The following is a 20,072-nucleotide window of genomic DNA, read 5'->3' on the forward strand; positions in this document are numbered from 1 at the left end:
ATGTGAATGCAGGAAAAAACTAAATTAGCTGATTTTTTTTTTTTAATTCTGTCTTGGATATGAAGTTTTTATACATCCTTCTGGAAAACTTACAGTCTTTATTATTGGTATAAACCTGTCAAGAAAAGGCAGGTACATTCTATACTCTCACTGATACTTTAGCTATTCAACCTTGGTTCCTTTTTAAACCATCGTATAATATTCTATAATACTCTAAAAGGCCTTAGCCATCAGGAGGAGGTTGTTCAGGGGTTCTCAAAGTTCACTGCATTGTGACCTCCTTCTGCCAATAAAAATTACATGACCCCAGGAGCCTGCATGCCTGGGTGAGGGTGCTAAAGCTGAAGCTCAAGGGCTTCAGACCCAGGCAAGAGCTATAATAACCCCACTTCCGAGAGCTGAAGCCCTCAGACTTTGTCTTCAGCCCTGGGTAGTGGGGCTTGAGTGTTTGCCCTGAGCCCCAGCAAGTCTAAGCCAGCCCTGGCAAACCCCACTCAAAGGGGATTACAACCCACTTTGGGATCCCCACCTACAGTTTGAGAACTACTAATATAGTTGTTGCTAAATATAATGTGATGTGTTAAAATCCTACATAAAATCAGGCAAATTTCCCCTACCTCTGTTGTAAAATCTGCTATAGCAATGAAAAATAAATTTGAGTTGACACTTTAACTTTGGAGAAGGGCCCTTCTTCGAGTTGTACAAGAAATACATTTGTTTGGATCAGCTTCTGAAAAATTTTTTTTTTACATAACTAAAGGGGAAATACCATATCTGAAATGTCAGCTCCAACAACTTCCAAAGAGTACTTTTGTCATCTAATCATAATTCATTTATTCATAGAATCATAGAATAATAGGACTGGAAGGGACCTCGAGAGGTCATCGAGTCCAGCCCCTCGCCCTCAAGGCAGGACCAACCTCCGTCTACACCATCCCTGACAGATGTCTATCTAACCTGTTCTTAAATATCTCCAGAGAGGGAGATTCCACCACCTCCCTTGGCAATTTATTCCAAGATTAGACCACCCTGACAGTTAGGAATTTTTTCCTAATGTCCAATCTAAACCTCCCCTGCTGCACTTTAAGCCCATTACTCCTTATTAAACTCCAGCATCCTATAGATTTCTTAACTTGATTGCTTAATGCCCCAGTAAATGATCAACATTTAAATAGAACAAATTCATTTTTTGTATCGTTAGCAGCAAGATTTTATATTGCACTTGATTGGAAAAATGTGATTTCGTCTATGGAATTGTGATTTAGTAAAATATGGATTATCTGTGTGGTGGAAAAGCTTTCACACTAAGTATTTTCACAAGAGATGTGACAACTAAGGGTATGTCTACACTACAGCATTATTTCGAAGGTGGGGTGGAGGGGAAGGAAGAAGCAGGAGGGGAGCAGGAGCAGGAGTGGGAGGAGGAGTGATAGCTCGGGCGGTCACAGGGGCTGGAGCAACAGCAGGCAGTAATCTCTGCACCAGGGTCTACAGGTGGTCGCGGATGGCACGCCCCTGGTCAAGCAGCTCCCGCAAGCTCTCCCACCGCAGCTGCAGGTCTTCTTGCACCCAGTGCTCCTGGCAGAGGACCTGCCTTTGCAGGAGCTCCAGGTGCTGCCGCTGGTGGTACTTCAGGTTCTGGGTCAGCCTGCTGAGGGCTCGGATGCGGGCGGATGTCCTGGGCGGGGTGGTACGCCCTGCATTCACAGCTGCTGCAGCTGTGGACAAACACGAGAAGTGGTCAGTTCTCCCTATGGACACAGTGGGTGAAGCCCAGCCCCCCTATGCAAGGCGAGGACAGCAGGTGCCAGCACCATCATATCCTGTTATCTCCGGAGTGTGAGCTGGCCCCTCTGCTGTATATAGTGTGTGCGTGTGCAGGGGGAAAGGGGAGATGTGCCCTGCCTCTGCGTAGAGGGGGCTTGTGGAGGGAGAGCATCATGCAGTGTCCCTCCCCAGGGTTAGGAGCATGTCATGTGCCTTCATACATACATACATGCATGTGGGTAATAGGCCAGGGCCCCTGTGTGACAGCCAGCTGGGGCCACATGCCCAGGGTGGCACGGCACATGCACAGGTTGCTGCGTGCTCCGTAGTCAGCAAGGCTCACGGGCGCGGTCCCTGGTCTCCCCCGCCCTGCATAAGGGGACAGTGCTGGCACTCACATGTCGAGGCTTCCCTGGCCTCAGATGACACTGGCAACAGGCTTGCTGGGATGGCTTGGTGCGGGGTACACTCGCTCCAGGCTTCTGCGGCTCCTGGCCGCCGTCGTCCTCCTCCCGGGTGTCATGGGCAGGGCCCTCTGCCCCAGGGTCGATGACCACCTGGGGGGCCCGGACCGTCTGACCCCCCCCCCAGGATGCGGTCTAGGGCATCGTAATACGGGCAGGGGTCTGGGTCAGCCCCTGATTGGGAGCTTCCCCCTGAGGCCCTGGCATAGGCCTGTCGCAGCTCTTTTATTTTCAGGCACATCTGCTCCTGGGTGTGCATGTGGCCTTTGGTGACCAGGCTGTCAGCCATCTGCCTGTAGACGGCCGTGTTCCTGTGTCTAGTGCGGAGATCGTGAACATTGGAGGCCTCCCCCCAAACCTCAGTGAGGTCCACAATCTCCGCACTAGACCAGGAAGGCGCCCGCCTTTTGCGGCCCCTGGCAGGCTCCTGGGAGCTGCTAGCCTGCTCCTGGGGAGCGGTGGAGGGCTGGGTGCCACTGGGCTGCTGGCTCATGCTGTGCCAGGTGCATGGACTGCTGGCTCTGTAATGGCAGGCTTGCAGCTGGCACAGGCACTGTGGCCAGAGTCTACCCCTTTAAGGGCTCCGGGGCTGGGGCGGGAAGCAGAAGAGTTTTCCTGTGTGCCCAGAGTGGCCACCAGGGCACCCTGGAAGGGGCTGGAGGCCCCCTATTTTGAAATAAGCGTCTACACAGTGCTTATTTTGATTTAGCTATTTCGAATTTGGCATTATTCCTTGTGGAATGAGGTTTACCAAATTCGAAATAAGCATGCTGCTATTTCAAATTAATTTCGAAATACCAGTTTGGCTGTGTAGACTCTAGAAAAGTTAATTTGAAATAACGGCTGTTATTTCGAATTAACTTTGTGTAGACATACCCTAAGAGAATAGGTATTGAGAAATGTGGTCACCCTTCTTAGCATAGACAGAGGAAGAGTGCTCATAAGTCAGCAAGCCAGAATCTTTACCTTGGTTCTTTGGATATTAACCTGATCCTAAATTAGTAGTCATTAATGTAGAATGTAGTGTGTACACATTTTATTGTAACTTTATTTTTGTAGAAGGTTTTTTTAATTTTCTGCTTACGTAGATATCATCCTGTTATTTCTACCAACAGAGACAAAGCAAGTTTTCTGTAGCCTGTGACTACCAGATTGTCACAGACGCCTGTTAATGACTGTTGGTTTTCCTTTTAAAAAAATGTACACGGGAAGTGATTTATAAATGTTTCCCTGTCCTACCACTCCATAACTGACTGACTTTAAATGGAAAAGTGGTGATTAGAGCAATCAGTTTATCTTGGCTGTGAATTTTGTAGCACAAGCCATGGTTTTTTAGGGGTTTTCTTCTCATGGCTGTTCCCAGTTTAAGCTTTTATCATAGAAGTCTTTTTCATAACAAATTGTTTTCTTTAAGCAGGAAAAGCAGATAAGATGGGAAATATTTCCTAGACTGTAAGGAGGTTAGGCATATATCTGCATGGGAAGTTAGACTTCAATTTTGTTGCTTATATTTGACTCATACATTTTGGTTATATTTAAATAATTTAGTGTGGCCTTGGGTATTAAACAGCATCAAAGTGAAGTTGCTCTGTTGTCCTTTTAAATTAAAGCCTACTGCCAGTATATTGACCTATTATTGCATAGTGGCCTCTTTTTTTGAGTGAACTTGAAACCTCTTAAAGTGCCCTGATTTTTCAGAAAATATTATGCCTTTTTTGCAAATGTACGTTAGAGGTCCTTAAAGCTGAGTAGGTGCTAATTAAATTGATTAAAGGGGCAATGTTACTGTAAAAATTTGTATGTATGAGTGTGCTCTGTGCTCCAGAGAGCAATAAAGGTCATGTAACAAGTTGATGACAGGTGTGTGTGTGTGTGTATATGTGCAATTACGTGTACATACACCCATGTGTAATTATATATTAATTTAATTTGTATAACTTTCCTTAGATGTTTAAATACCCCTGAAAAGTTTAAAAGTTAAATTTATTTTTCACTATTCATGTAGCTTGTTAAGGTCTTGCTTTTCTCTCTAAACTAGCCCACTTCTAGGCACTTTCACTATTTTATGTGTATCGCAAACACTGCAGCAGATAGGTTAAGTTTTTCTGTTAGAATTAAAATTTTAAAAAGCATGGAAATATTTTTATTTCCTTCAGTATGAGCATATTTTCACAGAATTAAATTTTGGACCAAATTTAACCTGACAGTCCCCTTTTAAGGAATGACAGTTTTGAAATGGTTTAATCACATATCTTAGGTAAAACTAATCTTGAAGTACAGTGGTTGGCATCTCCTGTATGACCTTGCGTGAGTTAAGAAGCAGATTTTTTTCCAGGATGTGACAATGTGTATTTTTTTTTATTTTAGGTTAGAATCAAACACACATGATCAGTTATGAGATCTGAATCTTTTGGAACTGAACTGTTTAGTGCTAATCCAGATAGATAAATGCAGCAAAAGACAATTCTGATTATTTGAAAACAAAACTGATCTATTGTTAGAATGTCTTTCTAGCACCTCAGCTAATACCTTACTACTGCACTAGATAACTTTTGTACATAGTTTAAATTGCTGAAGAGATTAAATATAACCATTTCCTGGTTTTGCCAGTAGATCAGTCTCTGCCTTGAGTCCGGCTTGAGACTGTAAGCCACCCACTGTAAGCCTGCAGAGAGAACTCTTTCTAGGAATGGATCTCTCTTAACTATAAGTCAGTGAGCTGATATAAAGGTTTCAGGTTGTGCTTTACTAACTTCATCTCCTTTTCTATGAGTCCATGGTCAGATTTCAGTTGTACATCTTACAGTGGTAATATTGGGGAACATGGCAACAGGGCTTAAATTTGGTCCTTTCATTTTTTTCTAGACATGAACAGAACATTTCCAGATAATGTACAATTCCGCAAAACTGCTGATCCCTGTTTACAGCAGACACTCTACAATGTATTAGTAGCATATGGGCACCATAATAAAACAGTGGGATACTGCCAGGTATGTAACTTTTGATAGATATTTAAAAAGACATTTGCAATATTGTTGTTGCTAATTTGAAACTACATTTTTGGGTGATGGGCAAGGTTGTGGGGAAGGCTAAACATAATCCTAGAAACAGTTGTTGTTACTACCCTTCCAGTCTCACGCTTGAGTCATTTTAAATTAATCATTTTAAGCAAGATCAACTAGCAATGTGTGCTCACCCAATTTCCTTCCTTTTCAAGTGAACATAAACTAAAACGGGTAGGGAACCTACAGCTCTTGGACTGGATCCAGCTCTGGCCTATTTGGAACCGATCTGTGGTGAGGCTTGGGTCTTCTCTCCCCCCCCGTTCCCTAGCAGTGGGCTGAGCTGGCACTTGCACTCCAGCCCGGCTGCATGTCTTTGAACTTCAGCACCCCTCCACCAGGCTGTAATGCGAGCAGCTCTCCAGTGCTCCAAACTGAGGGTGAGTGGGTGAGTCTCAGTCTCTCCTCCCGCCCCCTTTTTGTTTTGCTTCTCACTTGTGTGTGGCCCCCTGACTTGTTTTGCTACTTGGTGTACTAGAGAGACATGGAAAATTTCTTATTTATTAAAAATGGCCCCTTTACAAGAGCTCTTACAAATCAGGTCTTGATTTCCATTATCTTTCTGGAGAAGTTTTTTGAGTAGTGGATTACTAGTGGCCATATGACATTCTTGACCAATGGTCTCCAACTTTTATAAGCATGAAATCACTTTCTGAATTTAAGTGCAATCCAGGATTTACCTCAAACCCAAACACCCTTGTCCTGTATTCTACCTGCCCCTTCCCCGAAGCCCTGCCCTGCTCACTCCATCCTCCCTCCCCAATCCTCACTCAACTTTTATCAGTCTGGGGTCAGAGGGTTGGGGTGGGGTAGAGGAATACAGACACTGATCTTGGGCTAGAGGATTTGGAGTATGGGAGGGGTTCTGAGCTGAGCCAGGGGCAGGGAGTTGAGGTGCAAGAGGGGGTTCAGAGTGCAGGCTTTGAGAGGGAGTTTGGGTGCACAGGGACTCAGGATTGGGGCCAGGGTTTGGAATACAGGCTCCAACTGGGCACTGCTTACCACAGGTGACTTCTGGGTGTGATGCTGGGGGCTCAGGCAGGCTCACCCCTACCCTGGCCCTGCACCACTCCCAAAAGCACCCAGAAAACTCTCTCCATCCTTGCCCCTCTGCTCTGTGGTGATGGGGTACAGGGTGGAAGGAGGGACACCCTGACATCACATCCCCTCCCATCTCTTCTTGCCGTGCCCTGCACAGCAACCAGGAGACTCCCGTGAGTGGGGGGCACCTCCAAGGCAGAGGGCAGGAGCAGCACGGCAGTGCTGAAAGGGGCAGATGAAGTGCTGGGACTTGATAGCCTCCTCACTGAAGCTGTTAGGATCACTTGTCAGAGGCTCCAAGATCTTCCAGTAAATCCTGATCTACTGGTTGGTGACCATTATTCTAGACATATTGTCTAAATCTAGTTTTAGTAGATTTGGTTGTAACATCTCTTTAACTCAAACTCCTGACAGACACATAAGAAGAAAATTTGTCTGCGTAAAATTCAGCCTCATAACTCCAACAGGACCTCTGATGTTGCCGAACCAGAGAATCCACATGGAAGGCTAGTGGTGAGGCAGCTCAGTGGCAGGGCGAGGCAGAAATGGTGTTTCCTGTTCAAACGAAATCCCTCATATGGGATCAGTCAGATCTTGAGGGTGCTGGATCAGGGAGGTCCAACCTATATTAGCTATAGATCCTCCAGAAAAATGTTTTGATAATGCTACTGTAGTTTACAGTCACCACTGAGAAGTGCCCAACCAGGGAGTTAAGTTTCAAATTGCCATTCTGCACTGTAGTCCATGGATGGCCAGCCTGCTCTTGGAAGAAAAATTTGCAGCTCCTGCACCCGCACCTGCAATTCAGAAAGGGGCAGCATGTTTCTGTTTGCATGGGACACTGGTGCAGATGTCAAAATGGCCGCCATTAAAAGAGAAATGCTCTCAAAGGCCCCCCCCCCCCCCCTTTTTTTTTTTTTTTTTTTGCTCAATCAAATGGCGGCTGCGGGTTTTTTTTTTTTTTTTCCCTTCCCCGTAACAACTTTTTTCCCTTAGCTCTTTGCGCTGCATCCACCACTATTTTGGCTCTTCGCCTGTAATGGGTTGTCCACCCCTGCTGTAGTCCTATGAAGTTCTTATCAATGTGTGCACAGCTAGTGAAATTCTTTGCTTTTTGAATATATTTTTTAAAGTAGGCTTTGTGTCTGCTATGTTAAGTGCCAAATAGTAAGTATCTTATCACCATGAATGTAGTTATCAAACTATCTGTCAACCTGGGAACTGTCTTCCAAGCAGAAGGCCAAGCAACACAGATGCAACATATACCCAGGCAACTTCAGCATTTTGTAAAAATTCAACAACTAATATTAAGGCTTCAAGATTGAAAATGAGTGTCTAGAGAACAGAGTGAATATTTTAAAATTCAAATTGCAGAGCTGTTTTGGCATTGTGTATCAAAAGACAAGTGAGCAAAGCCATTTGAATTCAAGAAATTGGATTTCAGTCCAGACAAGAATTTTTGGTTTCCAAAATCCTTTGAGTGTTTCAGTTTTGGCTCTGCTCTCTTCTTTCTTGAGCTGTAGCTGGCATTGTTTGTTTGTGTACAGTGAGACAATTTTATCTCCTGTCGCCATAGACAACACTGGTGGAGGAGAGTTAAAGGGGAAGGAGGCCATGGAGAATACAAAAGGATGAAATTTGAGAGGATTTCTAAGATTCACAATAAACAAGTATAAATTTGACATGAGCCTCCATAGCCTGTAAATATTGAATGACAATTTTACATTGGCTTCTTAAAAATGTTTTGAGGAATTTAAACACCAGAGGCTATTCTTATGTGCTCTTGTGCTGCAGAGTTTTAGATGCTATCTTCCTTATATCAGAAGAAAGACACTTTTAAAAAAAACCTCTCAGTCTAAATGCCAAAAGTTTATAAAATGTATAAGGTAAATCCTCCTAATAATGTTGCTAAAATTAATTGTGTGATTGATCTAATATTATGGATTATTTAAAGATGGTCTTTAAGGAAATTACTTAAGCATATGCTTAATTTTAAACACATTCTATTCCTGAACCAAGGTCTGTATATATATATATTGTCCTTCCTCTGAAATCCATCATCAAAAGCTCAATACACTGCACTATCAGGAAGGGACCAATTAATACTTAACGTATGTGGTTTGGGCCTGGCCCCGGAGGCCGTGCTGCCACTACAGGCAGTCCCCGGGTACGTACAAGATAGGGACTATAGGTTTGTTCTTAAGTTGAATTTGTATGTAAGTCGGAACTGACTCCAGATTCAGCCGCTGCTGAAACTGATCAGTGGCTGACTACAGGAAGCCCTAGGCAGAGTTGCTCTGCCCGCGGCCTCCTGGAATCAGCTGCTGATCAGTTTCAACAGCGGCTGAATCTGGACTCCTGGGAAGAACAGCTGGGGCACCGCCGGGTAGGTCCCCACAAGACCAACCCGGCAGTACCCCAGCTGCTCTACTCCAGGCGTCCAGCAACAAAAACCTGGTCTGCGGGGGGGGGGGCACTAGCTGCGCCCCCCCCTCCCCCCAGCAGACCAGGGAGACCCGAGCAAAGCCACGGAGGCGCAGAGGTCCCGCCGCCTCTGCGGCTTTGCTCCTGTCTCCCTGCTGTGCTGGGGGGGAGTCCCCCAGCACACCAGGGAGACCCGAAGCAGCTTTTCTCGCCCCGGAGGACGCGGTGGCGGGACTGCTGCGCTCTGGGCGGTCCCGCCGCCCACGAGCTCCGGGGCAAGAAAAGCCCCATTTGTAAGTGCGGATCCGACATAAGTCGAATCCGCGTAAGTCGGGGACTGCCTGTATTGACGTAGTCCGGGGCCACCCCAGAGGTCCTGCTGCCACTGTGGTCTGGGGCTAGCCTTGGAGGCCTCGAGGCTGTGGCCCATGTGGTCTGGGGCTGGCCCTGAAGGCCGGAGGCACCGCGGCCACAGCTACGGACCACCTGGCTGTGGCTGTGGCAGTGGCAGTGGCACCTCCCAGACTGCGTGGCCATGGCAGCGGTGCCTCTGCTCCTGGCCAAGGCGCTGCTGAGGAGCCTCAGCCCCAGAACTGCCTCCTGCCATCAGAGCCTAACCTGCTGCAGGGAGGAGGGAGCACTCTTAAGAGGCTGTGTGGGGCAGGAGGGGCAGGGATGAGTTCCTTCCTGCGTGCTGCTGAAAATCGGCTTGCATGCCATAGGTGGCACACGTGCCGTGCCGTAGGTTGCTGACCCCCTGCACTGGGGGCGGTGCCTGGAATGGCTGGATTAAAGCCCAAGGCGGGCCGGATCCGGCCCATTGAGAGGCTTTTGCCCACCCCTGGGATAGGACATACTCCACCTGGAACTGCTAGGCAGTATTACTGAGCACTGTTAGCTCCACTCCAGAGGTAGCTACATTTCAATGTTGGTCAAAGTATCACCTGTTCCATTGTTTGGGAAGGGCTTTGGGATTTAAAAAAAAAGAAAAGTAGTCCATACATTATTTTTTAGTGCTTTGTTTTTTCTTTTCTTCCCCAGTTTCCCTCAGCTTTTATTGGCCAGGTATAGGAGCTTAATTAGTTGGTAGACTTTGTTAGTAAATTTCCTGTATCCTGCCCATTTTGTGAATTATTCTATTTCTTGTATCTTTCTAGGAACATGCAGGTACAATGTTTTCCCTTTTATTTCAGTTAATCAGTACTTTGAAGTTCATGTTTGGTATTGTGAAGTTAAACTTTTGAAGTAAGCAGAGACATTATAAAAAAACTTTATTTTTATTTCAGGGCATGAATTTCCTAGCTGGATACCTGATTCTTATTACAAAGAATGAAGAGGAATCATTTTGGTTATTAGATGCTCTGATTGGACGAATATTGCCTGGTACGCTAGTAGTTCTTATTTTTTTGTACATTAGAGCTTGAATTTTATTTATAGAAGTCCTCTGTGGCAATATCAGCCTTACTGTTTAACTTCAATGGTCTGCTTAGTTTGCAGGAGTCTAATTCTGCCTTGATTTCAATAGAGGGTTACAGGATGATAAATTGAGACAGTTTGAAACTAAAACGCTGGTCTTTAGACAACAAAGCAGTAAGAAACTTAAAACTGATCTGCTAGTGTAGAATTCTTTTAATTTGTAACTCATATCTTGCTTTTCACCCACCACCACCATTAATATGGCTTGTAGTTCCAGTGACTCAATGCTAGGCAAAAGGACAGGGCTTATGAGCATGCCTGGGACTTTAGTAATTTTCTTTGGCCTGTGGGAAAAATATGATTGAAAGATGAAGCAATTAGTCTCAACTAAAGGTAGAGTATGGGTCTCGTAGTACAAATATCTTGTGATGGTCATTTACCTAGAGCAGTGTTTCTCAGCCAGTGATATGAGTCCCCTCAGGTGTACTTGAGAGAAGTTTGGGGGATACGTCAATGCAACTGAAATTTGGAGAAAACTGAATTTTTGTTACTGCGCTTTATTATTTTTGAAATTTTTGGGTGTAAAAAGTACATCGCCCGCCCGACTACGATTAAGTTGTTTAAACAAATATGTCGCAATGGTAGAAAATTTTTTGTGTGTGTCTGAAAACTGTAGGTACTGGGGGTACTTATACATTTTTTTTAAAGGAGTACTTTATAAAAGAAAGGGTGAGAAACACTTACCTAGAGTAGCAGTTTATGATGCTGCTGAAAAGAGGCAGCTTAATGTTTAGGACCTGTTAAGTCAGTGTTTATAAGCTTTTTCACACCATGACCACATTGCAGCAACAGAAAATTGGGATCCCTCACCCATCAGGCTATAAAGAAAAGGCTGGTGGCTGTGACCTTCCTAGAGGTAATGACCCCACAGTTTAGAAACCATGAGTTTAAATTATTCAGATATGACAAAATGGACATTCCTCCCCCCAAAAAATTTTTAGTAGATTACATGAGCACTCAAGCTAAGGATTTAACGCTAAAGCCTACGAAAGAAGAATGGCTGCCCCATGAATCCTCATAAGCACAGTGCTACTTGAGTCCTACACTTTTATTCAGGTGTACATTGTGCCTAAAACTTAGTACAGTGGTTTATCAATGGTAAGTTATGACATTCCCTTATCTGGCCTATTTTTGCTGCTGAAGAGCTTTTGTGAGCTGCTATCCTGAAAGGCCAAAGGCTGAACTACTTATTAAAATCTCAAATTGTTCCCTGGCAGTAACATACAGGACTGTCCTTGAGTTTTCGCCAGAGCATTGGATTTCTAGAGATAGTCTTATTTAATTTGTTAAGAAATAAAATTATTATCTTTGCTCTAAAGGGAAAATTTTTTTTGAGAAGGAAAGAAAGAGGAACTGGTGTAACTGTTTGATGGCATCGAGTAACAGCAAAAAATAATGCTCTAAGCCAGTGGTCCCCAACGTTTTGGGGCTGCCGGGCGCCTGGGGGCGGGGCCGCTCACGCGCTGCGCGTCCAGGGGTGGGACTGCTCACGGGCCCGGGGGCGGGGCCAAGCATGTGCTGCGTGCCTGGGGACGGCACCGGCCAGGGGCCACCCAGGTGCCGTGTGCCCGGGGCCAGCACCGGCATGTGCTGCGATCCCGGGCAGGGGCTGCCCAGGCGCTGTGCGCCCGGGGCCGGCACCAGCATGTGCGCCCAGGAGCGGGGCCAGCCCAGATTGCTCCGCGGGCGCACATAAATGGCCCGGTGGGCGCCATGGAACCAGCGGGCACCACGTTGGGGACCACTGCTCTAAGCTAAGTCATGTAACATACTAAACCAATTTTTACTTGCATGTAGTCATCAGAATTGTTCAGTCCATAAAATGCCTATTTTAAGACACTGCAGATATAAACTTCTTCTGAAACAAAGGTGGAAAACGTAGAAGCCAGGCCAAATCAACTTAAGAAATCTGAGACTAAAATAATTATTAGGTTTGTTACCTTTTTTTGTAATTATAGAACAGTTACTAGAGTACAGTGAAATTGACTGTTATTTTATTATAGTTTATACTGAATATAGCAAGCCCACTCTTGGAATATGTAGAAGATTGAAGTTATTATATAGGATCTGATCCATTGCGAGTCTTTTCACTGATCTCAGTAGACATTGGATCTGGCACTTAACGAAAGGCAGTGTGATTGTATTGTGAAGTTTAGTGCTTCCATGATTTTATTTTTAATCATTTGCCATTTCATTTATTTTTGTCTGGGATAAAGAAGTGGATTCATAGGTCTCTGAGATTCAGGACTCTATTCATCAGCCCTTTTAGAGAATTTGTTTTGATAGGACACCGTGAAGCCTGAAGCTTTTCAACACCTTGCTCCTAAACTTGACAAATACATTAATGAGAAAAGGCACTCTTGTTTCATTTTCCTATTTGTTTTTCTGGCCTTTCCCCTATTGTTGTAGTGGTATTGATTAGTACAGACTCATAGGGAGAGTGGCAATGGGACAGGACACATTAAAAAAGACACATTTATGCTCTGTTTAAATACTGTGTCTGGGGACTAGCTACAGACTTTACCTTTTAAAAATATCATTTATTGGGTAATGCAAAACTTTCTTAAATTTTTTTGTCAGTGATTAACAGCTTTGTTGCATATTTCCAAGACAGTTCTTTGATATTACCACTGGTGGCGGTCCCATATGGGGGGAGGGAGCATTTACCAGAAGTTGAATTGCTCTGTTTCTGAAGCTCAGAGCATAAAAGGTTAAATAATTGGAGTAATTGCACAGAAATGTAATGAGTGTTTTAGGTCTTGTACATGCTGGAGAAATTTACCTTCATAAGTGATTGCTCTGCCTCAATTGGGTGTTTAAAGCAATGCATATGTCAAGCAAAAGTGCTTCAGCTGACTGTGAGGTAAACAAATACCATGGCATTTACTGCAGAACTTAGTAGGGGTATGCAATAACTGTTTCACACTAACTGTACAGATCAAATTGATTGAGTACCAGTGTGGATGCATCTTACTGACACAGATGATGGGCTGTTAATTCTGACAGCTGTAACATCTGGCAAATCTCCTTTAGATTTTTAGCTAAGAATTCACTCTTTGTTCTTCCCTCTGCTGTACCACCTCCATGCCATATAATCTACCTGTGTTCCCCCCCTGCATCACACTAGAAATGCTTCCAGATTGTGCCCTCCCCTGCAGTCCTTCTACTAGCATCCCCCGATATCCTAAGCAGTTGAGTTAACTGTGGATAAATAAGTAAGCCAACTATTTAGTCTCAGAGGTCACGGAGTCCATGACTTTACTTGACCTCTGTGACTTCTTCAGCTTCAATTGGCAGGGGCTGAAGGCAGAGCTGTGCACCTCTGCCCTGCAACTGGGGCTAGAACCAGGACCATGCTGCCCCTACCCTGCGGGATCTGTCAGGGGCTGCATCCAGAGCTGTGTACCCCCTCGCAGCTTCCCAGGGCTGTGTGCTCTTCCCTCCCTCTCCCCCCCAGCTCTGGAGTTGGGGCTTTACACTCTGTGTCACTGCACCCTGAGCTCTGGCCATTGGAATCAAGTCTGTAATCCCTACCATGGTGGGGGCTCAGACTGTCAATCCTTTCCACTATGGAACTCCATTCCGCCCTATCCAGTCCCCCCGCCCCTGTTATTTTTAGTAAATTTGGAGACAGATCACAGGCTCCTATGAAGTTTTTTTTTATTGCCCATAACCTGTCTGTGCGTGATACTAAAAATAACCATGACAAAATCTTCACCTTAATCATAAGGAAAAATTCCTGTTCTGCCATTTGCAAAAACTCCCTGAATGTCCTCCTTCACCTGACTAATGCTCCCAGCTCTGGCTCTGACTGTCATAAGCAGTTGACCCAACTGTGAATTGCTGGTCATGAGTACTGTTTTGACGATCACTGGGTGAAATTTGTAGGTCTTGATCTGTGGTTGATTTGGCTGGCAGATGGCTTCACACACCTCTTTCCAGTTGCGTTTCTGTGTTCCGCTGCTACTTTGTTAAATCTGCTCGGTTGGAGGGTGCATGGCAGAGGGAACAAAAGGACACTGGGCGTGTGGTGTGGTGGGGGAAATGAAGCACAATTGAGGTAATGGATTTCAGGAAGGCAGATTTTGATAAGCTCAGAGAAGTTGTAGGTAAGGTCCCATGGGAAGCAAGACTGAAGGGAAAAACAACTGAGGAGAGTTGGAAGTATTTCAAAGAGACGTTGTTAAGGGCCCAAAAGCAAACAATTAGCTGTGTAGGAAAGATAGAAAATATGGCAAAAGACCAGCTTGGCTTAACAAGGAGATCTTGCATGATCTCAAAATAAAAAAGGAGTCCTATAAAAAATGGAAACTAGGACAAATAACAAAGGATGAATATAGGCAAGCAACACAGGAATGCAGGGGCAAGATTAAAAAGGCAAAGGCAGAAAATGAGATCAAACTAGCTACAGGCATAAAGGGAAACAAGAAGACCTTTTATAAATACATTAAAAGCAAGAGGAAGACCAGGGACAGGGTAGGCCCACTGCTCAGTGAGGAGGGAGAATCAGTAACAGGAAACTTGGAAATGGCGGAGATGCTCAAAGACTTCTTTGTTTCGGTCTTCACTGAGAAGTCTGGAGGTGTGCCTAACGTAGTGAATACAAGCAGAGAGAGGGTAAGTTTAGAAGATAGGATACACAAAGAACAAGTTAAAAATCACTTAGGAAAGTTAGATGTCAGCAAGTCACCAGGTCCTGATGAAATGCATCCCAGGATACTCAAGGAGCTGATAGAGGAGGTATCTGAGCCTTTAGCTATGATCTTTGAAAAATCATGGAAGACAGGAGAGATACCAGGAGACTGGAAAAGGGCAAATATTGTGCCCATCTATAAAAAGGGGAATAAGAACAACCAAGGAAACTACAGACCGGTCAGTTTAACGTCTGTCCCAGGGAAGATAATGGAGCAGGTAATTAAGGAAATAATTTGCAAACACTTGGAAGGTAATAAAGTGATAGGGAATAGCCAGCATGGGTTTGTGAAGCACAAGTCATGCCAAACTAATCTGATAGCTTTCTTTGATAGGATAATGAGTCTTGTGGATAAGGGAGAAGCGGTGAATGTCATATACCTAGACTTTAGTAAGGCATTTGATACGGTCTAGCATGATATTCTTATTGATAAACGAGGCAAATATAACTTAGATAGGGCCACGAGAAGGTGGGTGCATAATTGGCTGGATAACTGTAGTCAGAGAGTTGTTATATTAACGGTGCTAAATCTTGCTGGAAAGGGATAACAAGTGGAGTTCCGCAAGGGTCTGTTTTGGGACCCGTACTGTTCAATATCTTCATCAATGATGTAGATATTGGGATAGAGAGTAGGCTTATTAAGTTTGCAGATGATACCAAACTGGGTGGGGTTGCAACTTCTTTGGAGGATAGGGACATAATTCAAAATGACCTTAGCAAGTTAGAGAAATGGTCAGAGGTAAACAGGATGAAGTTTAATAAAGAGAAATGCAAAGTGCTCCACTTAGGAAGGAACAATCAGTTCCATACATACAAGATGGGAAGCGACTGTCTAGGAAGGAGCATGGCGGAAAGGGATCTAGGGGTCATAGTGGACCACAAGCTGAATATGAGTCAACAGTGTGACGCTGTTGCAAAAAAAGCAAATATGATTCTAGGTTGTATCAACAGGTGTGTTGTAAGCAAAACTCGTGAAGTCATTCTGCCGCTCTACTCTGCACTAGTTAGGCCTCAGCTGGAGTACTGTGTCCAGTTCTGGGCGCCACGTTTCAAGAAAGATGTGGAGAAATTGGAAAGGGTACAGAGAAGAGCGACAAGAATGATTTAAGGTCTAGAGAACATGACCTATGAAGCCAGGCTTCAAGAACTGGGCTTGTTTAGTTTGGAAAAAAGAAGATTAAGGGGGGACATGATAGCGGTTTTCAAATATCTAAAAGGGTGTCACAAGGAGGAAGGAGAAAATTTGTTCCTCTTGATTTCTGAGGACAGGACAAGGAGTAATGGGCTTAAAGTGCAGCAAGGGAGGTTTAGATTAGACATTAGGAAAAAATTCCTAACTGTCAGGGTGGTCAAATCTTGGAATAAATTGCCAAGGGAGGTGGTGGAATCTCCCTCTCTGGAGATATTTAAGAACAGGTTAGATAGACATCTGCCAGGTATGGTGTAGATCAGGGGTGTCCAAACTTTTTTCAAAGAGGGCCAGATTTGATGAAGTGAACATGCGTGAGGGCCGACCATTTTGCCTGACATTCTTTGAACCATTAAAATTAAATGCAAATTAACTATTTTATGCAAAGTTTATTGCAAATGGCATACTTTTCATTTCGTCACATGGATGACAAATCTAAACAGGTGTTTAATCACTCTGCCTTTCATATCTGAAGGCCAGATGAAAAAAATCCAGGAAGCTGAAATATATGTCAGGAAAATTGTAAAGTACGTTACATATTATTGGTAATAAAGGTTGTCTGTCAACTTTTAAGTTAAAAAAATATGAACAGGAACATGACACCAAGTATACATGTTGTGTCCAAATATATTTATAACTGATTTAGACCAACTGACATTAACTGAGATTTTACAATGTATTCATCTCAATACATATGGATTCGTTGGGGGCCATAAAAGATAGATATTGCCAAATTACCTGTGGGTAATTAAACTGGAACACGGACTGCAATTGGCCCGCGGGCCGGACTTTGGACATGCCTGGTGTAGATGGAGCTTGGTCCTGCCTTGAGGGCGGGGGGCTGGACTCGATGACCTCTCGAGGTCCCTTCCAGTCCTATGATTCTATGAAGTTTTGTGGGCTGAGACAAATGTGAAAAATAACAGCACATCACACTTGAATTGATTTAGGGTGCCCTCAGTGAAGAGACAGGAGAAATCTTGTCTGTGGTTGCTGTTTTGAATGCATTGACTTGTGCATGGTTTATTCACACAAATGAATACAATATTGTTCAATACTATCAAATGAAGCATAAATAATTAAAGCTTCTACTGAAGACAAGGCCACAGTCTTGTAGAACAGTTAAGTAAATTCTAAAAGTTCAGAGGCTAGGAATAAAACTCCTTAAAAGCAGTGAGAGAGGGGCACCAGAATTGTTTCCTGCAGCCTGAAGTATTGTGTGGCCAGGACAATTCTTTATCAGAAAATTCACTCTCCAATATTTGTATGCAAGCATATACCTAGAGCAGTTGATGAGCGAAAGTGGACTAAATGCTTCAAGGAATGACTGCTGGTTGACAAACATATGTACCTCACAGTTTGAATTTAGTATTTTGCATATCCTTTTATGCCTACTCTTGCTGTTGAGAAACATTGGAGTCTTCACTTTTAGAAACCATCAGATAGTTGTTAAGTTTGCTAACCTTAGTAGTTGATGTTAAATACAAAGTGATGTGTATCATTTGGCTGGTTTTCTTTTTCTGTGCTCATGCATTGAGGAAAAAAATATTTAGAGAGACTTGAAGATCTACTATGCCCTGTGAACAGATGTTTCAAACTATGGAATGATCACACAGTTGGTAGATGAGAGGTGTGAGGTTAGCCTGTGTTATCTGCTGCGGCAGATAATGTGGCATGAGACAATTTAGAGTGAGAGGAAGGTCTGTTGAGTAAAGGCAAGTATCTGAAATATCAAAATAGCTAATGTGGGGTTTTTTCTCGTAAAGAAGCAGTCTTTCTATTTTTTATTATCTGTTTCTGCTGAACGTATCTACAGCGGAAGTGATGGATACTATGTTATGACACTAGGAAGGCCAGAGGCAAGGAAATTTCCGATTGGAAGTGTGCAATTATGCAGTTACTCTGTTTTCTTATTGATATATTAAACACTAAACTGAGTAACTGCATAATTGCATGTTTATATCCTGCAACTTCCTTACCTCTTGCCTTCCAAGTGTCATAACATCCTCACTTCTCAAGTCCATCATCATAGTTATGAATAATTCGGAGCAAGGTCACTTCTACAAGAATGCTAAGTGCTTCAGGTGGTATAAAATAATATCCCCAATGTTTATTCAGTGCCTTATTGAACTAAAATCAGTTACACATTTCTTTCTTTTAGCAAATTTGGACAGAGCCCTGTGAAATCCTTAAACACAGAGCTAATTGAGTAAGCAGTTGTGCGTTTAAAATATCTTTCCCAAAGGAGAAGTAGAATATTCAGTGACATGGAACATTTCATTCAGCAGGGTAGGAAAAAACCTTAAATAACAAAAGTTCTAGACAGAATTCACAAGCAGCTGGGTGGCATGCAGGAAAGTATAGTGTGTTGAAGGAATGTGGTCATACTAAGACAAGGTTTCAGAACCAGAAATGGAGTTTGTGATACAGGAAGATCTTTGTGAGGCTATGATGCTAGGTTTACAAAAATCAATTAATGTCAAGCAGGCTATCCACCTCTGGTAGAACGACCTGGAAAAGAAGGCAAACATCAAAAGCTTTTACTTTGTGGCTATATCCCCACAAAACAGAGAATCTGCATATCTTGATTTATTCTGTGCTGCTGGTTGAACCTGCTGGGTCAGCTGCAGTCAGCTACAAGATTGTCTTCTGGCAAAGTTGCTTCATTTTTCTCTTTCGAGAGTGGCTGTTTCATCAGTAGTGAGACACTCACCATATGTGGCTGTCTGTGAAACAACTTAATGCCCATAACAAGGAGACAGGCATACGTGGTTTATAGAACAGATTATCTGGACTTGCAAGGTGCCATACTTATTTGACTAGTAGTCTTTAGCAAATGAAATGGAAACAAGGTGGATCAGATGCTCGTGGGGAGCCTGCTTAAAGCCTTCACCTCATGGGCACTGGCTTCCGCTCCCCCTCCCCTGCACTTGCTGCTTCTGATACAGAGGCAGCAAGTGGGGAGGGAGCTTGTGTAGTCGATAGGATTAACCATGAAGTGTAGACTTATTAGTTAATCGAGTACAGTAGTTGACTACATGTTGACATCTCTAAGCCAGGCATGCAGAGCGGAGAGTGCCAGGCAGTGACAGTTAGCTCAGTTGATCACCCTCTCTCCTCTTCCTCATGTGAGAGGTAGGTGTGTGTGTGTGTGTGTGTGTGTGTGTGTGTGTGTGTGTGTGTGTGTGTGTGTGTGTGTGTGTGTGTGTGTTTTCCCCTTTCTGTGTGTATGGGTGGGCTAAGAATATTTGTGTCGCCTTCCCTGTATGCAGTCAAAAGCCTTAAACATAAGATAGAGTCAAATATGCTGTATTCCTTTTAAGCTGCTCAGTCAACTTGATGTTAATTTGAATGTTTGTATGATTGACTGCCATTGAACTTGCTTAAATATGAATAATTTTACCATATGTCCAGTACTCAGCACAGGGAAATATAATTCTCAACAGGAATGCAAAAACCATGCTCTAAAGCTTTCCTAGTCTCTGTTTGCCAGAAGCTGGGAATGGGTGACGGGATGGCTCACTTGATGATTACCTGTTAGTTTTATTCCCTCAGAGTGCCTGACATTGGCCACTATCAGAATTCTGGGCTAGATAGGCCATTGTTGTGACTCAGTACGGCTGTTCTTGTGCCTAAAACAGTTTCCTATGGACCTGAGGAGTCTAGAATGAAAAAATTCTTGATTTTTTTTTTTTTTTTTTTTTTTTTTTTAAGCCTGGTTGTGGAATATAATTAAGATCTAGTCCACGTTAAGGTTGTTAAGTATGGTGTAATTGACTAATTGAATAGTCGGTGCAATTTTGCATCGACTATTTGATTAGTCGATAGGGCGGCACTGTCCATTTTAAAGGCTGCAGCGGCATTTCAATGTGACAGCGCTGCATGGAGCAGCTGACCCTGGGCTTCGTGCGGTGCTGCCGCTTAGAAGTACTCCCCTCTCCCTCTGCCCCCCTTGC

The 20,072-nt window shown here is 43.8% G+C and overlaps 1 protein-coding gene across 2 annotated transcripts in view; it reads left to right on the forward strand.

Annotated features, from left to right (window-relative positions):
* GRTP1 (growth hormone regulated TBC protein 1) overlaps positions 1–20,072 on the forward strand; it is a 53,585-nt gene that overhangs the window by 14,154 nt on the left and 19,359 nt on the right. For both annotated transcript variants that reach the window (XM_075918544.1, XM_075918546.1), the window contains 2 exons: positions 5,097–5,221; positions 10,045–10,141. In XM_075918544.1, the coding sequence (XP_075774659.1) occupies positions 5,097–5,221; positions 10,045–10,141 (222 nt within the window). The remainder of the gene's footprint in view (positions 1–5,096; positions 5,222–10,044; positions 10,142–20,072) is intronic.

This window comes from Pelodiscus sinensis, chromosome 1 (assembly GCF_049634645.1).
Source record: "Pelodiscus sinensis isolate JC-2024 chromosome 1, ASM4963464v1, whole genome shotgun sequence".
Lineage (NCBI taxonomy): Eukaryota > Metazoa > Chordata > Testudines > Trionychidae > Pelodiscus > Pelodiscus sinensis.